We start from the raw sequence: 23,771 nt of genomic DNA on the forward strand, positions 1-23,771 counted from the left end.
TTCAAAATGCAGGACCTAAAATAGATTTATGACATGGAGAAGAAAGTGGTTTTTCAAACAAATCGAGAACATATTGAGTGAGGAAAAACTTACTGAATGAAGGCTTAAATATAGATCATTACAGTCCATCGAATCGATATTACATTTAATGTGGATTATTGGTGGATCACTGGCAATTGATTTCATGGATAAGATCAACCTCTCCAGCCGAACATTTCGCATGCGTTGATATGTACACATCATATGCGATACCTTTGAACTCGTTTCCTTTTGTTTCTTTTGTTTCTTTGTTTCTTTTGTTTACTCCTTATACACAAACGATATGCCTCTCGCACACGATGTGAGGGGCATTATGTTTTACATTCCCCAGAAATGGGGATTAGATTCAAATTCCGGGGGACCACTTCCATTGATGAGTGGATACCAGGCACGACCATGGGGTTTCGAAAAGTACCCTAAACATGCTAAACAAGGGAAGCAATTCTTTTCCAGATTATGAAAATGCATCTCTTAACAAGTATTTGGCTTGTGAAACCCTACAAGTATTGATCCCTTATTTCAGCATTTTAAACATCGTTTTGACACCCTTATAACGTTACATAGGCCTATATACGTAACGTACCTGCCCACTCTGTCCCCTTTTACGGGTGGTCGCTACTGGTATCCACTAATCAATGGAAGTGGGCCCCCCGGGCGGCCTCTCGAGCTCTAGGAGGAGTCAAATGTGGCTTTGGAAAGTCGTCCTCAATCGGATAAATCGCTGTTACCATAGTAGCAACCAGAATTTTGCACACGAAACGCATATTGAATGTTTCCGTCGCAGATGCGAAACGAAAAAAAAATCTCATGTCACACAATTTGCATTGCAGGACTGAGTTTTACGACCATGATGACGGGCCCAAAAAGTCCCTTCCAAAGTCAACGACCGTTGTAAATAAGCGTCTGCGTCCTCAAACGAAAGGTCGGGAATATCACGTACGTACGTACGTGATATTATCACGTACGTACGTACGTGATATTATCACGTACGTACGTACGTGATATTATCACGTACGTACGTACGTGATAATATCACGTACGTACGTACGTGATAATTATCACGTACGTACGCAGTATTATCACGTACGTACGCAGTATTACCACGTACGTACGTGGTATTTATTACGTACGTACGTAGTATTCTAATTTTTATTGGTCTATGGAATCCGATTTTCGCAGACATTGGCTGACATCGGCACCCCAACCACGGTCAGCTGGGACCAAGGTTGAACCATAGTCAAGCTGGTGGTGACGGGTGCTGATGATCATGACTTATCATCGATTATAGGGCCTATATTCCCACGATATTCGTATGATAACCATTTCCTTCTGCTCGTCATCAGGCTGGGTTTTCAATTAAACCATTCTTTTCAGAAACTGCTAGAAACACATGGGGGAAAGGACAATTTTCATAAAGGACTATAAATGTTAGTGTTTTGGGTTTTGGCCAAACATTTTTTTTCAAAAATGTACCCACCCGCGACACTGGGATGAGCCCCTATTATTTTACCACCCTTTTGAAATTGCTTCGTTCTCTTCTTAAATTTGAATATAATATGGTATTAATTGATGTAATTTAAGTGAATATGTATAGGTGTTTTTGTTTAAAAAGAGAAACTATTTGAAGAGGGTGATCTATTCGGAAACAATCAAAGCAGAAGCCCTATTGTACCACATGCCCACATAAAAATATAAGGCCTAGCTGCGGGCTTTAATGCGCTATAGCGTGATGAGATATCAGTAACTATTGAATTCATATATGACGTACTTTTGGAAGATTTTTGTTTGGTGTTAACAGTGACAGGATTACAAATTTGCAGAGTGAAATAGGCCTACTAGCTGTTCAAGTCACATCTTGAGTATGATATAATGGGGCTTATTATATAGGCCTACGGGCTTATTTACCTTTATTTATTATAGACCTATATCCTTTTTTTATTTTTTACTTAAGAATTGAAATTCTAAGCACTTTTGGCTTAAACAACATAGGTATATAGTCCCAGGGGGCGGGGCACTTTCATTCATGAGTGGATAGGGCTATCATGCGCGACCATGGGGTCTCGAAAAGCACCCTAAACACGTAATTTCCAAATTCTGAAAATGCACCGGAAATTTTCAAGATTTAGACATACTGAACGAGTTACTCTATTCATGTTTTGTATAATTATGAAAAGGATGAGTAATTGGGGATCTTCCTTACATTAACAGCAAAAGCATGAAAAAATGAGCAAAATACATAATTATACAATGGCTCGGTTAAAGCTAATAATGATGGACGCATCAATTTAAAATACAGAAGGAGAACTAAGAGAGAGGGAGAAAGAAAGAAAAATAGAGAGCGCGAGAGGGGGGGTGGGAGGGGGGAACAGAGGTGAGGGGAAGGGAGACTAGAAAAGACAAAAAATTACGAAATGACTAAGTACACTACATAATGGTAAACTACAAGATTATAATCATAGTGAAAATGTGGATTTCCTTGTTATACTTGAGCACGTAGTGTGCCTTGTTTTTAATGTTTGCAGATGACATATACCAGTGGCCAAACGAATCCCCCCCAAAAAAAAAATGGAGGAAAATTTCATAAATAAACCGCATGTCTTTTGTAATAAAACTCCAACGTATAAAAGTTTGAAAATATTCTTTAAAAAAATTATCATTGTTAACATCACGCTGCATTTTCCGCCTTCCTATTTTTTCTTATTTTTTTCTTGTTAGTAGAACTTTTTTTGGGGGGAAGGGTGAGTCAGAGCCCTATAACCCCCAAAACACTATTAGTACGCTAGTGGCCTTTACGATAGAAACAACCTTGCAAGAATACTAAATGAAACGTAATATGCTGCCAAAAACTGGTTGGTGATTTATTGTAAATTATACAACTTTTATCTTACTGACAAGGGAGTTTAAAACACAAACAGTAATTTTGTGGGAGGAAAGTATTAAGGCATGTCAATGTTTATTCTCTAAAAATCCAATGTTTTACTGCAGATGAGTAGAATGATAAAAATCAATAACTCGTCGGCGCCATCCTATGCAAGTAAAGAAGCTTTAATCATTATTTACTTTAAAGGCAGACGTCCTTTCGTCTCTTGAATTATTCAGTTGATGTTTTATAAAAACAACGAATGCCTCAAAATAAAACCAGCGAAGAATGTTTTTTTTTTACTGGAAAGAGTGGGCAAAATGGAGAAATGTATAGTCTGTTGTACAGTCTTTTCTTGAGCATGATGTAATTAAATGAACTCATCTTCGCACTTTTTAAAGATGAAATATTATGACGGGGGGGGGGGGGGAGTCAACAGGTGAAAACTGATCAAAAAGGAAAGTCTCTAAAAAAAACCTGCTCTGAACAGGATGAAGGCTCTGTATGATAAACTATTAAAAAAACGCAAATATTAATGGGGTGTCACTTATTCCTGAAAAATTGTTCCAAAAGGAGCTAATCCACTTTGGGTATTTTTCTGTAAATTAAGTTTGGTTAATTTACTACTTATAATAATAATATTATAGGGTATTTATATTGAACACATATTCACCTTGTTAGGTGCTCAAGGCGCTATTACCCGGCTAAGCTAGGCGTTCATAGCGCACACAGCTTTTTAAGGAATTACTTCCTACCGGTACCCATTTACCTCACCTGGGTTGAGTACAGCACATTGCGGATCAGTTTTATTTTTCTATAACCAGTGCTTTTTTATTTTAACATACATGACCGTACTATCACCTTGGATTAATTAAATCACACTGTAAAAACTGTGGTGTAAAAACTGACACCAATTGGTGTTAATAGAGGACCACACCCTGAGGTGTTAACATAACACCAAAGAGTAAATGTAACAACCAAAGGTGTTGTAATAACACCGGTAGGTTTAAAACTAACACCATCAATTTAACACCTGGTCACATTCAGCAACGGTCTCGGCGAGGAATCCCTCAAAGCTCTCTCTGGTCACCGTTCCGAATGCGATTCGGTGGTGGACAAGGCCGATGGCGGCGGAAACCGCGAAGGTCACGTTACAACTGCGACCTCGCTGGCCGTGAACCACCCTCCTGGCCGGAACACCACGTGGATCGAGCTCTCCCGCGTGTACGCCTGGTCCAGATGTTGTATCCTGTTTCATCAATGAAGACACAATTTCCCACGACGCGGTGCTCGAGAAACCACTCGGCATATTCCTGACGCTGGTCAAGAACACGAGGGGTGTTCCTAGCATCTGTGACATCTTCTGCTATTTTCATTGTCAGCAGCATCCCATCAAGTGCCCTGGCTATAGTGGATGTAGAGACTACAGCCCGGGGGGGGGGGGGGCCAGTTCCATTCACGAGTGGATACCATGCGCGACCATGGGGTCTCGAAAGGCACCCAAAACACGTAATTTCCATATTCTGAAAATGCACCCCTTAACAAGTACTGGCGTGTGACAGTGAAACCCTACCCTTTTAACAAGTATTGGAAACAAAACGATACCCTTGGCAAATATTCCCTGAAATGAACCCCTAAACAAGTTCAGGAAAGTTTTATTGTTACGGGTCCTTCGGACGTCGGCTTTACCTTATTTGGTTTAGTACGACCCCACTTTCGACACCTCGCGCAAATAGGACTCTAAACACGAAGTGTTGGGGCAAAAAAGACATCCTTTATACACTCTTAAAACAAATCAGTCAAATTGACTAGACCAGTAGTCAGCTGGGAGCAACTCATATGGCAATCACTGATATTCACATTTCTGACATATATTCTAGTCAGAAACAACTCTTTTCTAGTAAAATATGACTAGAAAATAGTCAAATATGACTAGAATAACAGTTGCTCCCAGCTGACCCTATTACCCAGTCATTTTTGACTGATTTGTTTTTAGAGTGTAAAACATTTTAATTTTGTTTTATCATTCCCGCAAATTCGACCCTAAACACGTAATTTTACTAGCGAAATAGATACCCTTTTTTCATTATTTTTGTGTTTTTGACACCCTTTTCACGTTACGTACGTAACGTGCACTATCGTGAAAAGGACATCCTTTTTACGTGTTTTTTGGTCGCGCATGGTATCCATTCGTCAATGTAAGTGGCCCCCCCCCGGGGGACGTACAGGTTTGTTGGGAAGTTCCACTTATGACACTCCTTCATTTCACGAAGGGTTAGGAGTGGGTTACCATCTATGATATTCTCTAGATGGTTGCGCATATATGTAGAGTTTCACATTTCGGGCCCGCCCTAGGTAGCTTGTGAATTCGTCCGTGTCAACATACGTCGCCATAATCGACCTAGCCGTTGATCTATTTATTCCAAGAGCATTGACAAGTTCTGGGTAATCTTGATGATTATCGAATGCTTCGACCAACCCGGCTCTATCGGTGTTTGAAATGTTCATGTATTCCCCTCGGGCTGCCGCCATACTGTAGTCATGTGTAGGTTGGTATATTGTGGAAGTGGAGCGAAAATAGGCTGTTGCTTCGATAGCGGTTTGTCAGAGGAATGAGAATTTTTCAATATGGTAAAGATCCAATGCAAAGTAAATGAAATTTGCATAAGTATTTCAAAACGGGTTGAGAGTACAGGGATTATGTAAAAGCAACAATGAAAAACACTATCCAGATAATTAATTGGAATTCCTTACCACTTGTAAAGACGGTGTCGGTACGAATTTAAAAGCACTTCGCGTGCTCTTTTAATATAATCGCCTTTTCGCATGTTTAAGTGAGATAATCGAGAAATCGCATGCCTATGAAATTAAATTAAACTTACTGTCTGACAATTTAAATGTTGATCTCATCCGTCATTCATATTCATTCCGAATTGAATGATTACTTGGTCAAATCGAATGAAATTTGATGAATTTGGACGGGAAGACCTAGAATAATGATAACAATTAATACAATAATAACAACAACAATAATATTTTTTTAATTCTTGAAGAGTATGTTTTTCTCACCATTGTCATCTCAGCATAGTATTGATTTTGTTTGCATTACACCTTAACACATAAAGCACCTTTTGAAGTCATTGTAATCATGAACATATGTATCGCACTAATCTAATATTGCAAGCGCGAAGCGCGAGCGAAAAATATTGTAAATTCAGTTTTGAACAGGGGCATTCTAAGGCTTGTTTGTAGGAATTTACTAAGACCATACGTATTTCACTAACCAAATGATGCGAGCGCGAGGTGAATTTTTTTTATATCAAGACCAGAAAAACGAACATTTTAAGGACTGTTTTTAGGAATTCATGAAGATCAGACATGTCTCACCAATCCACTAATGCCAACGTATGCACGGACCGGAAATATTTCATATTCAGACGCTAAAGGGGGGGGGGGCAATCACTTTAAAGGACAAGTCCACTCCGACAAAAAGTTGATTTGAATAAAAAGAGAAAAATCCGAAAAGCGTAACACTGAAAATTTCATTGCAATCGAATGTAAAATAAGAAAGTTATGACTTTTAAAAGTTTCGCTTAATTTCACAAAACAGTTCTATTCACATCCTGGTCGGTATGCAAATGAGGAGACTCATTACGTCACCCACTCACTATTTCTTTTGTAATTTCTCATGTGAAATATTTCACAAATATGAAATATTCTAAATTTCTCCTCATTGTCAAGTGAAGCAACAAGTAATTCCTCCCTGAACATGTGTAGTTAGCATTGTTTAATACTGTATGAGTCAGTCAAGTTGGTCTTATTGTCAAATCTGTAAAAAAAAAATAGTGAGTGAGGGACATTATCGACTGACTCATTTGAATGTCACTGAGTTGTGCATATCACTGTTTTGTGAAAAATAAGCGAAACTTTAAAATTTCATAAATTTCTTATTTCACATCCGAATTTGATGAAATTTTCAGCGTTATGCTAGTTTGATTTTTCTCTATTTATTCAAAGCAACATTTTTCTGGGGTGGAATTGACCTTTAAATAACCATGGAAAAGAAGCATATTTCACTACATAAAACAATGATTGCTCGAAGTGCGAGGAAATATATTTGGTGTATATTGAATTGAAAACGGGATGTTATAATTATTAAAAGCGACAATGCGAGCACCAGGGATTGAAAACGGGATGTTATAATTAACAAATAATGTTTCATAAAATTATGACGAAATATTTCTCATGTAATATAACATATGTAACATAATATAATATACAATAATTTATTCCCCCACTTCGTTTCTTTTTCTCCCTTTCCCCATGTTTTTGTTTTTTGGGGCTTGACGATGGGGGATGGGGGAGGGGGGGGGGCAAGTGCCCTCCGTGCCCCTCCTGTAGTTACTCCACTGGTAACTTTCAAATATTATTCCCACTGTTCGTTATACATGTTTTCATTAGCTGAAATTACCGTTTCCTTTGATTTTTATTTACGTTTGTCATTACAGAACCGTGTTCTTTTGGTTATGTCTCTGTTGCATGCTGAAGTAGATTGTGTGTGTGTTTTTCATGTGTGATGTATTTTATGATTTTTTTTTACTCTCCCTGTTGTGTAACCACTACTTTTTTTCAACCAGATTTGTTATGAAAGCATCGACACGAGGTTGAATTTTAGTTGCATATAAAGTAGCATCTTCGACCATGATCAATATGATATAACATCATTAACGTGTGATAAAAATAGGGGAAAGTCTTGTCGCATTGCTCTATTGCATCCTGGGTCTTCTTTGTTTATTATCATTCAAAATCTTAAGTTTAAATCAGTTCTGATTTTATATATATTACATTTTCTCTGACTTTGACATTTTCAGGGTGGTATTACTAAACCTTTTTGTGGAATCGAGGAAAGAATACCCATACAAGTCGTGCTGATAAGCAAAATGTATAATACAAGCCGTATATAATCAAATCAAAGTCGCTGAATAAGAGAGTGGGATTTCTTTCAATCGATTGCCCTAATCAAATCATATGCTTAAAGAACAGCCGCCCTACTACCAGGTAGTTTGATAGAAAATATAATCTTTATATCCATGGACCCCAAACAAAGGCCAATCAAACCCAGTTCTTCATTCGACCAGGCGACAGTTTTACAGTCCGGGGAAGGCAATTATCGAAATATAGACGTGCAAAAGAGTACAAAGATGTTATGCAGCAACTCAAAATGACGAGAAAAAGGTTGAGATCGATACAAAAAAGAGGCTACATTCAACAATATTTTTATCAGAGGCGAACTTTGAGGCATGGAAGCCATTGAAATGGCAGGCCTGCTGTTCATTTCGATAATTTACAATATGAATTTTGCATTATGTTATAGAGCAGGAATGTCAAAAGACCGATTGCTGTCTTAGAAACCAAGATTTCGCATGAAGTATGGATGCTTTTAGTTAAAAAAAGGCTGACGTTTGAAAGTTGTGAAAAGTGTTCAGTAAGCAGAAAGTTACAGTGGCATAACTTGTTGCTACAGTCCCACCAACGCAACCCACTCAATAACAATCGATGGTAATGACATGATGTAATAGCTTTGATCGGTCTGAAGTCGGTTAAGCTAGTGTGGCTGAGGCAGCAGGAACTGGAATGAGCCAGGAATGAAGGAACTGAATGAATATCGAAATGACCCTGCTTTTTTTAAATATAGGATTAAATTCATAATCTGATTTGTTAACAATAGATAATACTTAGTAATTCATAAATGATGAATACCCCACATCTAATGACACAATAACAATAAGCAAAAGAAGATTATTCCACGCTTCATTTGATTGGTGATACATGTATACTCTTATTCATACCAACAGCCGTTAAAATGATCCTTTTTTCTATAAGTGAAGTTAAAATATCAGCTAGCACTGCGCACTCGCATTATCCATTTAAGCCTTATGATATATCTATTTTTCTGTTCATATATACTTTTATTTATCACAAAATTAATCTACCCTGTATCTTCACATGTTACAAAAAAGTGCTATCGTTAAACGGGATGAGGGAAAAGGACTCCAGTAAAACTGTAATTGTTTGTACTTTAAATTATTATACTGTCTTAACAAAAAGGTAATTGAAGGGGAAAAAATAATATGGTAGCAAGTTGCTCAGACTTAATCAAACATATTGATCACTGGCGTAAATATGGGGTGGGGCTTCGAAATATGCCCCCAAAATTCTAAATTTATATTGTCGAAAGCAAAATAATAAATTAATTTTTAGAATAAAAAATGTCAACACTGATTTTGTTCGCTCCCTTTGCCCTCTCCCACTTTTTTTTATGAGTTTGCCCTATGCACCATGTCTGCCCCTTCCATTTCTTAGGGTTGATCACGCCACTGGTATATGAAACGGTTTATTTCCAATTCGTCTAATGTCATTTCGTCCAATTGCCAACTCGTCTACTATCATTTGGTCTACCATCGGTTCGTCCAATCACCGCATGGACTCTATTCCCATTCCGTCTAATGACCAGTTGATCCAACAGCCATTTAGTCCATATTCCATGTCGTCTAATTAATCTTAAGTGTTAATGGCATACTGAATGAAATGAAAATGGATAGACCAACTGGTTATTGGACGAAATGGTAATAGACGAACTGGGGATTAGACGAAGTGATGATTGGACCAAATGGTTGTTAAAGAAATGTTGATGGACTTAATGGCATTAGTTAAATGAAGGTAGACCATGTAGTGAGTTGACGGCAGTGATGAATTGGCATGCCACCAATGACACTAAACAATGCAAAAAGAGCATAATTAAAGAGGGAGACAGGAGGGGGTATAGCAAAAGGTATAAAGTAGCTGGATAGGCAACGAATTATCGTGTACCCTGGCCCTAGGTGACGCCCATGACAAAATTCTTATTTTTCCCTTTCAAAAGTTCAACTCCCCTTTTCTTCTTTTACTGGAATTCAACTTCTCAAGATATTTGAAAAATATATATATTCGTAATTAGGGGATATCGTCATCTATAATACATTAAGATTCATCACAAATTTTCTTTTCCTTTTACTATTGTATCAAATATTCAAAAGACTCAACGACACAAGCCAATCCTTACGCATTATTCAAATACTGTCACGCTTGCGATGAATTTGATTATGCCGCATTATACAATCAATGTTTACAGAAGCATAAGCTGATTGGGGGTAATATGTATAAAAATCCTTCGCATAAACCTCGCGGAAATTAGTCTACCCGATTTTTGTTCTGCTGTCGATTCGACCAAGACTGCCACATAACGTAACAAAAGCTTCCAAACCAGTCTGAATAACGAAAATAGTTCATATTATTCGGCAATTGTTTAGTCGTGTCATACTGAGAATGACAAAATTTGATGTGCAGAATGTTTCCGAATCACCACTCTTTTCAACCGTTTTCTTCGCAGATTATCCAGTCTCCTTCACAAACACTTCCATTAATCCTCCTGATGTTATAGATAGTTCTTCGACAGTGAAGAATATCAACGGAATACTGTGGCCAATCGTGTTCACCGCTATGATCATTGTGGCAAACTCTCTTAGTCTTATAGCATTCAGCATTGAGAAAAGACTTCGCACCTACAACAACTACTTCATCATAAACCTGGCCATTCTGGACTTCTTCGATGGGTTGTTTCTGATTCCACAGATAGTTCATACCCACGTCGGATACTACCCTTTTCCGCATAAGGTGTGCAGGGTGATGTCAGCAGTGCAGGCTGGGTTTCTGACCGCTTCGAACCTCGCCGTAGTCGTGATCTGCGCCGACCGACACCGTGCTACCTACGATCCCATCAACCATTTTATTTCACGAAGCAAGCGAATGGCTGTCATGAAGAATCTTATCCCGTGGGTGGTGTCCCTAGGGTTCTGGCTCCTTTACATCACCACACCTGAATTCATCATCAACTTTGACAATGACCGCCATTGCACCCACTGGTTTCGTGCCAGGCCGTTCGCCACCACAGTGACGTTCATTGTTTACTTCTATCTACCATTCTGTTTAATCGTTGTGCTCTACTTCAGAATCGTCTTGAAGATCCGGTCTTCGTTCGCTGGCAAGGAAGTTTCGAAAAAGTTTGCGATGACAAGACGGGAGGAAGGAAGCACCTCATCACCTCGAAATGAGATGGCATCATCATCATGCAGCACACTCACCACCAACACAAACTCGTCATCATCGGAGAGCCCTAGTAATGAGTTGAAGAGGAAGGATAGCAATGACATCCCAGTGAATTCAACAAATGTGAGAATCTCTCTTTTACTCGTTTGCAGTAAAATGATAAAGGTTCAACCTTCTAAAGTCTAAATCTTTAAAACTACAACTTGCAGAAAACAGTTCTTATCCTTCCGTACACCACCATAATTTTACAATCTATGTCATGTCTATTCAATTCGTTAAATCAAGAATAAGATAAATATCTTTTAATTACTCTGATATAACCATCCAAACTCGACAAAACTTCCGTTTGTGACTATGACATGTATAAAAAAAATGGTTCTTAAAATGGGCGCGTGGTCATAATGGCAGCCCTTCGTTCACACCAATATAAGACGTCCTTGATTGAATTCTGAAATAGTTTCTCATACAGCGATCGCAACAGAATCTGTTGTCGAATCTCCTGTTTTCCTAGTTGACAAAATGAACTTATTTGCGAGATTATTTTCATTGTTCAAGCATCAAGTAAGGTTGTATATAGGCTCTGTCTAGTAAGTGAATGACTTGGTTTTTTCCAAAGTCAGCCTGCTGGCCTCGACATCCTGGAGTTGTAAGTCAACGATGTTAGCAGTTTCTCGTTGTCTCTTCGTTGAGCAGAACTCACAGGAACTTTTTCCCTCTAATGGACAACAGTGTCATCCGTCTGTAGTTGTGTTAGAAACCTTTTCCCTTTAGTGGACAACGCTGTCATCCGTCTGTAGTTGTGCTAGAAACCTTTTCCCTCTAATGGACAACGCTGTCATCCGTCTGTAGTTGTGCTAGAAACCTTTTCCCTCTAATGGAAAACAGTGTCTCCGTCTGTAGTTGTGTTAGAAACCTTTTCCCTCTAGTGGACAACAGGCGTATCCCGACACAAGCATGTGCTTCTAGGGACCTACGCCTTCCTCTGTACACATAAGTTGTATATATTTATTTTCTTTATGGAAATTGATTTCATGTGAATTCTTGTTAACAAAAATGAAGAAATTTGTAAAATGGAGGAAAATACAAGTATATTTGAAATTAAATGAAATGAAAAACTGTCATCGGTCTGTAGTTGTGTTAGAAGCCTTTCCCCTCTAATGGACAACAGTGTCATCCGTCTATAGTAGGGGCATGAACAGATGTCACCTTGAATCTTCTTCTATTCAGTTGAATAGAAAATAGAGTATCTCTAAATTCGCGATCGATGTCAGTAGACGTGTTGTATATCTACTGGGTTATCGTCGGCATTTTCTGAAATGTCTATTCTTTTTTTATGAATGATGGCATTACGATCCTCTTCGTTTGTAGATAATTAGTTGGCCCAGATTGACAGGTCGTTTTCAAGTGATCAAATATCAGGTAAATCCTGTGAGACTAGTCTATCCAGCAGCTTATTGAACTCTTAATCCTTTCGATCCTCTGTTCAACTTCACCAGTATATATGGTTTTCTCAATCTTTCCCTTCACCAACCTCTCTGGTCTGGTGAATCTTCTTGTCATTTGCTTGACGATAGTGTAAAGGTCTGAAATATTCAATCGATTGGCCATTCCACTTCAAACCAGAAGCGCAAAAAGGACCTTCAACGTATAGTGAAATATTAGAAGGCAGAAGAGAGTTTGGAAGAATGTGACTTTAATCTTATTGAGCCCCCTCACTATTTACTGTCAGTTCCATGTGTATTTCACTCCATTGTTATGCTCAAGGCCGGACACTATGACGAGTTAGACCAAAGCCATTAGGCATTACCTTCAATTTTCTGAAGTATTTCCTGGCCTTGTCCAAAACCAAACCCAAGGACGATGCCGAGGGCACAAATTTCGATCCCCGTTCTGACTTTAATCTACAGCAGCACAACACTAGGTTTCTGTACTTGGCCTGCCAGCATTAATTACTTCTCTAAAGTACACTCCATATATATATATTATATACACACACACACACACACATATATATATATATATATATATTTGTCTATTTGACGGTCAATCGGATCGGGCTCGCCCTAACTACTAACCGTCTATGTGGTCTAGTGGTTAAGGCACCGGCGTTCAAAGCTGGGGGTCCGGGTTCGATTCCCGGCAGAGACATTTTTTCGGCATCACCAATTTTTCCAAAAGGGTAGATAGCTCTGGGGAACCTTGATTTAAGCTACGCCTACCATTGTTCTCTTCATCCATTTCCTTACAATATATATATATATATATATGTATATATATATACATATATATATATATATATATATATATATATATATATATATATTTATTTATTTATATATATATATATATATATTTATATGATAAGTCGTATTTGGTACTGATCTTTTTATTTCCCTTTTTAAACCCGATTTCAGAATCAGCGTGAGACGGCCACCGAGATGAGCAAGGCAACCAAAACCCTTCTATTGATTGTGATCGCATTTGTGGTGTCATGGCTGCCGCAGAGTGTCATGATCCTTATTTACTCTGTTCAACCCGTGCTTGTGATCCACGGCCTACCAAGATCAGTCCGGCTATTCTTCGGATGGATGACGTATCTCAACAGCCTGCTCAACCCTATATCGTATGCCGTCTCGCAGCCGCTGTTCAAATCGACCATAATGAAAATGTTCTTGAGGCGGAAGTAGCATGGTTTTGAAACCTACGAGTAAGGCAAAATTCAATTCCTTTCTCTTGACTTTTCACGATCAATTTCAATGGGTGAATGGCTCAAACAATATCTAAATAATTCAGTTATTATCTTTATCCTTGGTACACAACGTTACAGTATAACCGAAGTAATAATGATGCTTCTTTAGTACTCGAGGCTATTCTAGACAGCAATTTTGGAGGTCATAATGTTTATTTTTTTTCATTTTTCGTAGTTTTCTCTTTATGATTGTACATATTCTTTGCTGTTCTTATAGAAGCAAAATGAGAGCGAATGGGGGGGGGGGGGGCTCTCAATCCTAGTTCATAAATAATTTCAAATTATTTCATGTCTATACGACTGTGAATATTGCCTTACGAACCAAGATGAAAACGTATTCGGGAATCTGTGTAGAATGTAATTCTTATTCACTATTAATTTATTTATTCATTATTATTATTTTTTTTTGGGGGGGGGCTATTGGTGCCAGGTAAAAATGACAGAATGGCAGAGGTCAAACTGGCTAAGGTAAAAAAAAAATGGCAGAGGTAAAAATGGCAAAGGTAATCCCGGGTGGATGCCCAGTCATGCGTGACCCCCCCAAAAAAAAAAAAAAAAATTTTTTCAGTTTTAGAGGCGGCCGCAGGGGCTTTCGGTATCAAAAACACCGAATTTAAGCAAGAAAAGGTGGTTTTGAAAGATTGGTCAATTACAGGGTCAAATGTATTTAGGGTATTTATTCCAAAGCTTTTCTTAAGACTAACCAAATGTACTTTCCCCGAGCTTTTTCCTCCTTGTTTCTGAAAAGTGTTCGGGTTCTTTCCAATTGTAAGCAACGGGTCTGAGAAACGGGAAAACGGATCGTGAAACTTTTTAGGGTTCATATTAATTCTGGCGACAATTTATTTAGGGGCCAAAATTTGTAAATGAAGACCTCGAAAACTTATTGGGTTATCTTGCACATACATAAGAACTCGTGTAGGGGGTGTCTGGAAATAATTTGGTCACGCATGCGTACATCAATAAATATGAGTGCCCCCTGGGAGGTATTAATTGTAGAGGTAAAAATGATGGAGTTAAAACTGGCAGATCGAGGTAAAGATGGCAGAGGCGAAAATGACAGAGGTAAAGATCATGAAATGCAAAAAAAAAATCTTTCAGGAGCGGATGTGAAATGATTTGTATGTTTGCATACTTAAGGTACAATAAAAAATATTTTCATTTTTTTAAAAGAAAATGACATTTCATTAATATTTTATTACACCATATATTGGAAAAACTGCTCAGAAACTGCTCAGGGGGTGTCACGCATAATTGGCCATCCACCCGGGATTACCTTTGCCATTTTTACCTCTGCCAATTTTTACACCGAGTCGGCCTCTTAATCCTAGTTACTTAAAAAAATGATTCTAAATCCATTTATCTCGTAAAATATGATGAGAAGCCTCATCTGTCCACAATTCCACAGTCGGTTCATATCTCGGTTAGATCCGTAAATTTGCTATTCGAACAAAGCTATCCGAGCAAGACCCTGGTAAAAATAATGTCACTTCTGTTTTTGTTGCACCGCAGCCTTCTGTCACATAACGCGAGGATGGTATAACCGATAATAAAGGAAACATTTTTTTGTGCAATTTTCAGTTTATAGTGGCTAACCTTATAGACCACAGAAATTACTCAATGGCCTCCACTTTATAATTGCCTGTCTGATTATTTTGGACGGGTCAACTTTGAAATGGCAAAAACATTCTAAAACACATTTACTGTTTTATAACTTTTCCGCGCTAGAGATCTTTGACAGATCAATAGGGTTGCTACCGCGCTCATTCTGTTTATATATACTGTACAGAAATATTGGCCAATTTGACATCATTCCGAAAGACACCGAGAAATAGCTTGAATTATTGAGGAAATTCACATTATACAAGTTATAAAGTAGTTTTTGTTTCACTTTCAGCCGATTTTCGTAGTTAGATCATGGCTCTTTGATTCGTTATAGCCAAAGACCAACACGCATGACGGATGGCTGCTTATGTCTGCCGGAAAAGTTGTAAAGGAAGGCGTGTTGCGAGCTACGATCTCTCACAGAGTCAATTTGTCTACAATAAATATTTAATGAGCAAACTGCTAATGCCATACCCCCAATTGTTCTTTTGTATTTTATTATGTCACATTAGGTTTATTCATTTTTTTTCCTTCAAGAACCAAAAAAATTGGAATGACAACTGGTTAAGTGCATTACATATTCAGAATCAATGCTGCAACTTATTTCATTACAAGGGAGACATATCTTTTTGTTTCCTTCCCTTCTTTATCTTACTGTAAGGTAAATCTTATTATTTGTTCTTTTTTCCTACTGATGTTTCACTTTTAGCATTATTTGCATTTTAGTTTTCATCTTTTCCTAATATGTGTATTTTTCTCTTTATGCAGGACCATTATGTGAAACAGCCTGCGAGCTGATAAATGTTTTATCCTGTTGAAAGAAGTTTTAATAAATAAATAAATATTCACACATGTATGAAAAAATGAAACAATTTAAAAACATGAAAAAAGGAAAGTGGTGATGTGACATCATCTGTCCATGTAATGAATATTCATGCGACGTACATAATAACTGTTTTCACAATTTAAATTTTTTAGCTATTTGTTATCATATTTTGATTTTCAACAATTTACTCTATTTTCAAGATATAAATAGTTTCAGCCCGTAGCATCCATTTGATTGTGATATCGTACAGTGGTAGAATACAAACAACATTACTTTATTGATCTTGAGTATTATGGTATCTTGTGTGAAGAGGCAATGACATTGAAATGGCTAAAAATCGAGAGTAGACACAATTGAATCATTAATGTAGATGAACATTTTTTAAAATATTTTTGTATGAATCAAAGCTGATTAATTATTTTTTTGTGTGTGGAATAGATCAATGTAAATGCATAAAAAAATATAGTTTGACTATTCATGATTCTTCTAAAAAATTGTATATATCTGTAATTTTCCTCTAAATATTGTGAAGACTGTTAAGCTGTTTATATATGTAGCTGTATTTTACTCCAGTAAGGACGATAAATTCGAAGTATGTTTAACATTCTAATGTCGATATTATTGCTTGACGGATGGCAATTGCCGACAGCTAAGTAGAATAAAATAATTCATACCACAATACCATACAAAGTATGACAAATGATGCAATAAAGAGCGCAGACGTTTCCGTATTTTTCCACAAGTTGGTGACTTTGTTACCAGATTTATCTTGCCCTCGTCTCCGCTCGGGGCAATATAATATAGGGAAATATAAGTGGTATCTTTCTCAATGCTAGTCAATGTTATAATTATTTACCCTTGACTCTAAATAGCTTATGTTAACATGAATAATCAGAGTTGTCCGCGACCAAATGATAAACTCTCGAGACGATCCAAATAATTATGATGAATTGTGTGAATAACGACTTCGTCTTCATATACCATTTTGTGAAATCCTGTTTTGTCCTGCCTTATGAATGTATTCTATATTCGATATTGTTATTTATTTACTCAAATATGTATTGTCTATTCCTTATAATCTGAAAAGTTGGTTCATTTATCAATAAATATGCATATATTGATATTCGATTTCACGTGAATGTAAATACATTTTTGTGGGTGTGTACGTTCGTTTTTATATTATGTATACCCTATATGTATACCCTCACTGACCAATGATCAGTGATTACTTGAGCAAACTGTGATAGTAAAGTAAAATTTATGTCTGAATAAATAATGCATGCCTTTATAGAACTAGATTTTTTAACGTATAAATATATAATAATTTACTCAGACCAATTCTTCCGTACTCCACTTAATCAACTACCAAATAAAGCTGATAGCGTTTTTTTTTCTGACGTTGTGACAATGATAAACGCAAATATTATTCTTGATTCTATGGCCAATTTTAGGTATAGAGATGATAAATTTCCTTGACGTATAGCCATCAGAATTAACAGGAGTTTTATTCATCTGACAGGTGCCTAATCAAATTTGTATTTCTTTAAATGATTATGATAAGTCCAATCAAATGTTTCCAATAATTCTTTTGATTAAAAGAAACATTTCGCACTTTCAGCTTCTGTTCAACTGCAATTATCTTTTCAAATAAATCAGTTTTTTAAGAAGAGATTAAAAATACAATCTTTTATTCGAGATTAAAAATGGTAAACTGTTATGCAACATAAAATTTTATTCTATTTTTTACTTTTTTGACATTAACAATTGGATATCTATTGAGTAATGTGATGCATTCAAGTTAGATAGGGAGTGGGCCAACTTCGGACCATCGAGTGTAACGTCAGATCGGGGAATTGTGTCATCCAAAATTTTGCGAAAACAATCCCTTAACCAGCGTACACTACACGATCCGTTGCGATCTGCTTTTTAAAGAAATTTCAATTTTTCATATACACATTTCAACCTATAAAACCTGAAAGATCAAAGTTCCGGACGATGGGATGAAAATCAAAATCGAAATTCCAGTCTATTTCGAGCATCCCTATAAGCAAATTCAATTACAAATCGTAAAAGCGTCATCTTTGGCTGAGACTTGGACTTAACTCTTACCACAAGGCTTGCATTGCAGCAGAGCAAAATTATGATTTTAGCATTCCTAGCATTATGCCGAGCTTCAAATAAAAGGGTTTGACTTCTTTGTTTGAAAATCGCGTCGAATTTGGATCGTTTAGTGTGCGCCGGGCTAAAGTTTCAGAAATATCATGTAAATCGGACGGTGGTACTTATCTTAAGACTTACGATTTTATTAATTTCAATATCACTAAATTTCCGGCAACATCGGCCAAAGCCGACCCGACTATTCTTTTATTATCAAGAAGGTATATTTTCCAAATGTCAAACCCTTCTATTCAGAAATTAAGCATGCTCTTTTCACGAAAAATCGGGTTTACGTTGTGTTACCGACCCGTCATATTGGATTACAAGTCTAATTCCAAGGAATTAAAATGAATCCAAATCGGCTGACCATCCGAATGTTGGATTTGTTTTAAATATTTTTAATTACCTCTCAAATCTTAAAAGATTTGAACTGAAATCTGTTAGATTTATATTCAAATCTATAAGGTTAAAACTAAACCTAATATTCGGCTGATCACTATTCACAGCCGATCTGGAATTATCTTAACTCCTTAGAGTTAGAGTGTGGGTGTAAGTCAGTACCAAAATAATATAGATTTTTTCATTAAGTATACCCAACATGTGGAAAGGACCCAACATAGAAAGGACCCATAGAAAAGACTGTAGAACGCGCATTGCCCGAAATAATGACATAATTTGATAAAATGCAGTTCAAAATACATTATCTGGATGGCTTTCAAGCTTTTCTCCATCATGCGTGCATGTAAGTGCACCTCGTTTCATTTAGCTATTGTTCGTGCCCGTGCTTTTCACGTGAAGGCATTTAAACGGTATATACCAACTTAACATTGGAGCCTTTTTACCTAGCTTACGACTAGAACCTTGGAAATACTTTTATGAAATTAATAGCGATCTCATGATTTTTTTTTATTGCTAAGAGACTAGAAAATCTCAATGAAATGTTTTTTTAAAGATATTTTAGAGATCTCGTGCCCCAGATATCGCTTCCGCAATTTGCTTCATCACATTGTCTCAACAGATATAGTATATTTTCTTTCCCTGTGTTCTTCTAAGTGGATCGGAGAAAATAAAGTGTGCTTGTGCAAAAAGCTGTGTGTGTGAGTATGTGGGAGTGTGTTTGTTTGTGTGTGTGAGAGAGATTTGCATCTATATAATCACTTGGATAGTCAGCATCTGGGGTTATTCTCAATCACGTCATCTCAGAGACGTGAGGATTTGTTCGATTCGTGTAATATTTCAGTGTCGATTGCCCAAAATTGACATGGAGGGTCTTAATACCCGAAATGCTTCAGAACCGACAATTTATTCGACAATGCAAATTCAAGATTATTACGAAAACTCAACAGAGATAACCTTTGAGGCCACAATTCCTGAGCTTAGATCTCGCTCAGTGAACATCCACGGGATCCTATGGCCTATCCTCTTTACAGTTCTCATCATCTTCGCAAACTCTTTAAGTTTCTTGGCCTTCTGCCTCGAGAAACGTCTCCGAACATACAACAACTACTTCATCATTAACTTAACCATCCTCGACCTTATAATCGGTGTGTTTCTCATCCCGACTGTTGTCCACACACACATCGGTTACTACCCGTTCTCTCATGATGTCTGCAAGGTGACTTCGGCTATCCGGTCGGGCATTCTCAACGCCTCGAACCTCGCTGTTGTCGTGATCTGCGCTGATCGACATCGGGCCACCTACGACCCCATCAACCATTTCATGTCAAGAAGTAAACAAACGGCCGTGATCAAAAACACGATCCCTTGGATTGTATCATTCATATTTTGGTTCCTCTACATCACCACCCCGGAGTACATCCTTGGGTTCGATAATGGTCGACACTGCCTCCGCTGGTACACCTTAACACCCCTTCTAGACATTATCCCATTCATCACGATCTTTTACCTACCATTCACCATCGTCGCTGTACTCTATTTCAGAATCGTCGCTAAAATTCAAACCACTCTTGGATCAAAGAATGTCCAAAGAAAGTTTGCCATGAAGGATGTAAGCAAGGAAAAGATCAAGGTGGACTTGCCCCACGATGACATGACGTCCGCAGTCAGTACTGTCACCATAAATGTAGACCTCTCGTCCGATAATCTTGGTCAGGAACCAAAGATGAACAACGGAAATGCTGTCAACAAACCAAAGAAAGCGACAGTAAGTATAGTTCCACAGTTTCCAATGCTTCGAACATTTACTTTGGAAATTCATGAAAACATTTTTTTTTCTTCTTGGAAAGCCCCACGAACTAAAAAAAAGCCTAAGTTATATTCATTAAAAACATCTTCATCTTCGACAGAACAGGTAAAAAAAAATTTTTTTTTGGAAGACTTAATGTGGCATTTAAAGTGTAATCTGTAACATTTATAGTAAAAATTGTGAATTTTCACTCGCTTTTCCTTTCCCCTTGGTAGTGACGTCAGCAGGCACTCAATTTGTAGTGAATTTAAAGTGAACGAACTAATATTTCTTACAAATTTTACTTTAAAAGGATGAAATTCACTCAACATCAAGTGAAAGTCACTCTGATTCTAATTAGTGAACTTAATTCACTACCTCCGGTGAGTGAATTATTCACTCGACTTTTTGGAGTAATATATTTTTTTCATTTCACGGATTTGTATATTTTCCTCCTTTCTATAGTATTTTTATTCTATTTGGCCTTTGGATGAGAATGAAGGCATTATCCACTCCACCGGTCATTCCATTTAAAATCAAATTCACATTTATTTCCTTCGAGTAACCTGGAAAAGTTTGTGTGGATATGAAATAATTAATAACTATATAATAATAATAATAATAATAATAATAATTGGCATTTATATAGTGCCATCTATCTAGAAATATTCTAGAAATATTTTATTCCGAGGCGCGTTGCTATTATTATTACCCCGGCTTTAGCTCGAGCTGCCTTTTAGCGCTCATGCATTCAAGGAATTAATCCTGCCGGGTACCCATTCACCTCACCTGGGTCGAGTACAGCACGATGTGGATAAATTTCTTGCTGAAGGAAATTACGCCATGCCTGGGATTCGAACCCATGACCCTCTGTTTCAAAGTCAGACCACAACGCTCCATTATACGCTATATCGTAGGTATATCACAATTACTTCAATTACATTGAATAATTTACTTATTTTAGCCCTCGGACTAAATATAATAACACTGTTAATGGTTAATATTTATTCTGTACTATGTCTCTGAAACAGATAAAGCGTGAATCCGCAAACGAAACGCGTAAGGCCACAAGGACGCTCCTCTTCATCGTCGTTGCTTTCGTCGTGTCATGGCTTCCCCAGAGTATCATCATGCTCATCTACTCCATCGAACCCGTGCTCGTCGTGCCAGGACTACCACGACCCGGTAGACTTTTCTTCTTGTGGATGACGTATCTTAACAGCCTACTCAATCCAATATCGTATGCCGTGTCGCAGCCGTTGTTCAGATCAACCATACTGAACATTCTGTTATGCAGACGTAATTAATCATTTGGACCAACGTCACGCAAGTTTACCATTGGGCGTACCCAATCAAAAGATCCTTACAAGGCAAGTCCACTGCAACAAAAAGTTGATTCGAATGAATAGAGGAAAATCCAACAAGCATAACACTGAAAATTTCATTAAAAAATTAATGTATAATAAGAAATTTATGGCATTTTTTTTAGTTTCGCTTTATCTCACAAAACAGTTTTATGCACATTATGGGGCCCGTAACACAAAGCTCGGCAACTATTGATTGCTTTGACTACAATGTACAATAAAAATGCTACGGGACTCTGTTCGGTATGCAAATGAGGGGACCGGTGATGTCGCCCGCTCACTATTTTTTTTTGCATTTTGTTTAAATATGAAATATTCTAATTTCCTTTTTATTGTCTTGTGAAACAAATTTTTTATTCTTCTCTAAGCGTGTGGGATTACCATTGTTTTAACATCTTAATATGGTTCAGTTGTTCCGTATTGTCACATCTGTGAAAATTGAAATATTGTATAATTCAAAGGATGAAAAATAAGAATAGGGAGTGAGGAGCAAAGCTTGTCCATATAGCCTTGTGAAAAATAAGCGAAATTTTGATATGTCATGAATTTCTTATTTTACATTCGATTTTGATGAAATTTTCGGAGTTATGCTTTGAATTTTTCTCCATTGATTCAAATCACCATTTTTTTTTTTGGGGGGGTAGACTTGACCTTTGAGGGCAATTCACAATGATTACTGAACTGAATTCATTACCAAATAATGTAAAAATACATTGATTCAGGGCAAGGGCGCCGGAAGCGGGGGGGGGGCAGGGGGGCACTTGCCCCCCCCCCCCCCAAATAAATTTTTTGGGGGGCAAAACAAGTTTTCCCCCCCCCCAACGTGCCCCCCTAAAAGTAGAAAAAATAAAAATTATTTAAGGACAAAAGTAAACGATGAAGGTACTTTTCTACCTAAAAATTGTCATTTCCATTATCAAAACCGAAAAAATTTCGCCCCTGACGGGACAATTACATATCATAGTAAGCCTCGCGTCTATTTGCGAACATATCCATCCTTGAAACATAACTTGGATAAGTCCCTTTCCATCTTATTACAGTGTGATAACGTTTAATCTTTTAATAAATACATTTCAGAATAAAACCGAATGGCAAATTGAAAGTGGTATGCATGCTGGCTATGTCGGCTCACCCCGGGGGGGGGGGGGCTACTTCCATAGACGAGTGGATACCATGCGCGACCATGGGGTCTCGAAAAGCACCCTAAACACGTAATTTCCATATTCTGAAAATGCACCCCTTAACAAGTATTGGCGTGTGAAACCCTACCCTTAACAATTATTGGAAACAAAACGATACTCTTGGCAAATATTCCCTGAAATGAACCCCTAAACAAGTACAGGAATGTTTTAATGTTACGGGTCCTTCGGTCGTCGGTTTTACCTTATTTGGTTTAGTACGACCCACCTTCTACACCTCGCGCAAATCGGACTCTAAACACAAAGTGTTGGGGCAAAAAGGACATCCTTTATAAAACATTTTAATTTTGTTTTATCATCCCCGCAAATTCGACCCTAAACACGTAATTTTCCTAGCGAAATAGATACCCTTTTTTCATTAATTTTGTGTTTTTGACACCCTTATCACGTTACATACGTAACGTGCCCTATCGTGAAAAAGACATCCTTTTTACGTGTTTTTTTTGGTCGCGCGTGGTATCCACTCGTCAATGTAAGTGCCCCCCCCCCCGTGCGGCTAACAAACGTGCGGCCGCCCAGAAAAGCTCAGACAGGACCCGATATCACTAACGCGCGTGAACGCTATAGTTACTCGAGGAACATAATGGAAACCAGAAACCATAACCACATTTCTTGAAAATGTGTGTAGTTCTGAAAATGACT

The 23,771-nt window shown here is 37.5% G+C and overlaps 2 protein-coding genes across 2 annotated transcripts; both read left to right on the plus strand.

Annotated features, from left to right (window-relative positions):
• Nucleotides 1-10,051: 10,051 nt before the first annotated feature.
• LOC121424482 (muscarinic acetylcholine receptor M3-like) lies at nucleotides 10,052-13,941 on the plus strand. Its single transcript, XM_041620179.1, has 2 exons — nucleotides 10,052-11,167; nucleotides 13,459-13,941. Exons 1-2 carry the CDS (start codon nucleotides 10,265-10,267, stop codon nucleotides 13,729-13,731), a joined length of 1,176 nt encoding a protein of 391 aa, XP_041476113.1. The 5' UTR covers nucleotides 10,052-10,264; the 3' UTR covers nucleotides 13,732-13,941.
• Nucleotides 13,942-19,297: 5,356 nt separating this feature from the next.
• On the plus strand, nucleotides 19,298-21,963 carry LOC121424510 (muscarinic acetylcholine receptor M2-like). Its single transcript, XM_041620221.1, has 2 exons — nucleotides 19,298-20,545; nucleotides 21,598-21,963. The coding sequence occupies exons 1-2, from the start codon at nucleotides 19,643-19,645 to the stop codon at nucleotides 21,871-21,873; spliced, it is 1,179 nt and encodes a 392-aa protein (XP_041476155.1). The 5' UTR covers nucleotides 19,298-19,642; the 3' UTR covers nucleotides 21,874-21,963.
• The last annotated feature ends 1,808 nt before the right edge of the window (nucleotides 21,964-23,771 follow it).

Source organism: Lytechinus variegatus, chromosome 11 (assembly GCF_018143015.1).
Source record: "Lytechinus variegatus isolate NC3 chromosome 11, Lvar_3.0, whole genome shotgun sequence".
In the NCBI taxonomy this organism is placed as follows: Eukaryota; Metazoa; Echinodermata; class Echinoidea; order Temnopleuroida; family Toxopneustidae; genus Lytechinus; species Lytechinus variegatus.

Coding starts and splice junctions, on each gene's coding strand:
- LOC121424482 (XM_041620179.1), top strand. CDS start 10,265: ATGACAAAATTTGATGTGCAGAATGTTTCCGAATCACCACTCTTTTCA. Junction 11,168..13,458: donor TCCCAGTGAATTCAACAAAT/GTGAGAATCTCT, acceptor ACCCGATTTCAG/AATCAGCGTGAGACGGCCAC.
- LOC121424510 (XM_041620221.1), top strand. CDS start 19,643: ATGGAGGGTCTTAATACCCGAAATGCTTCAGAACCGACAATTTATTCG. Junction 20,546..21,597: donor ACAAACCAAAGAAAGCGACA/GTAAGTATAGTT, acceptor TCTCTGAAACAG/ATAAAGCGTGAATCCGCAAA.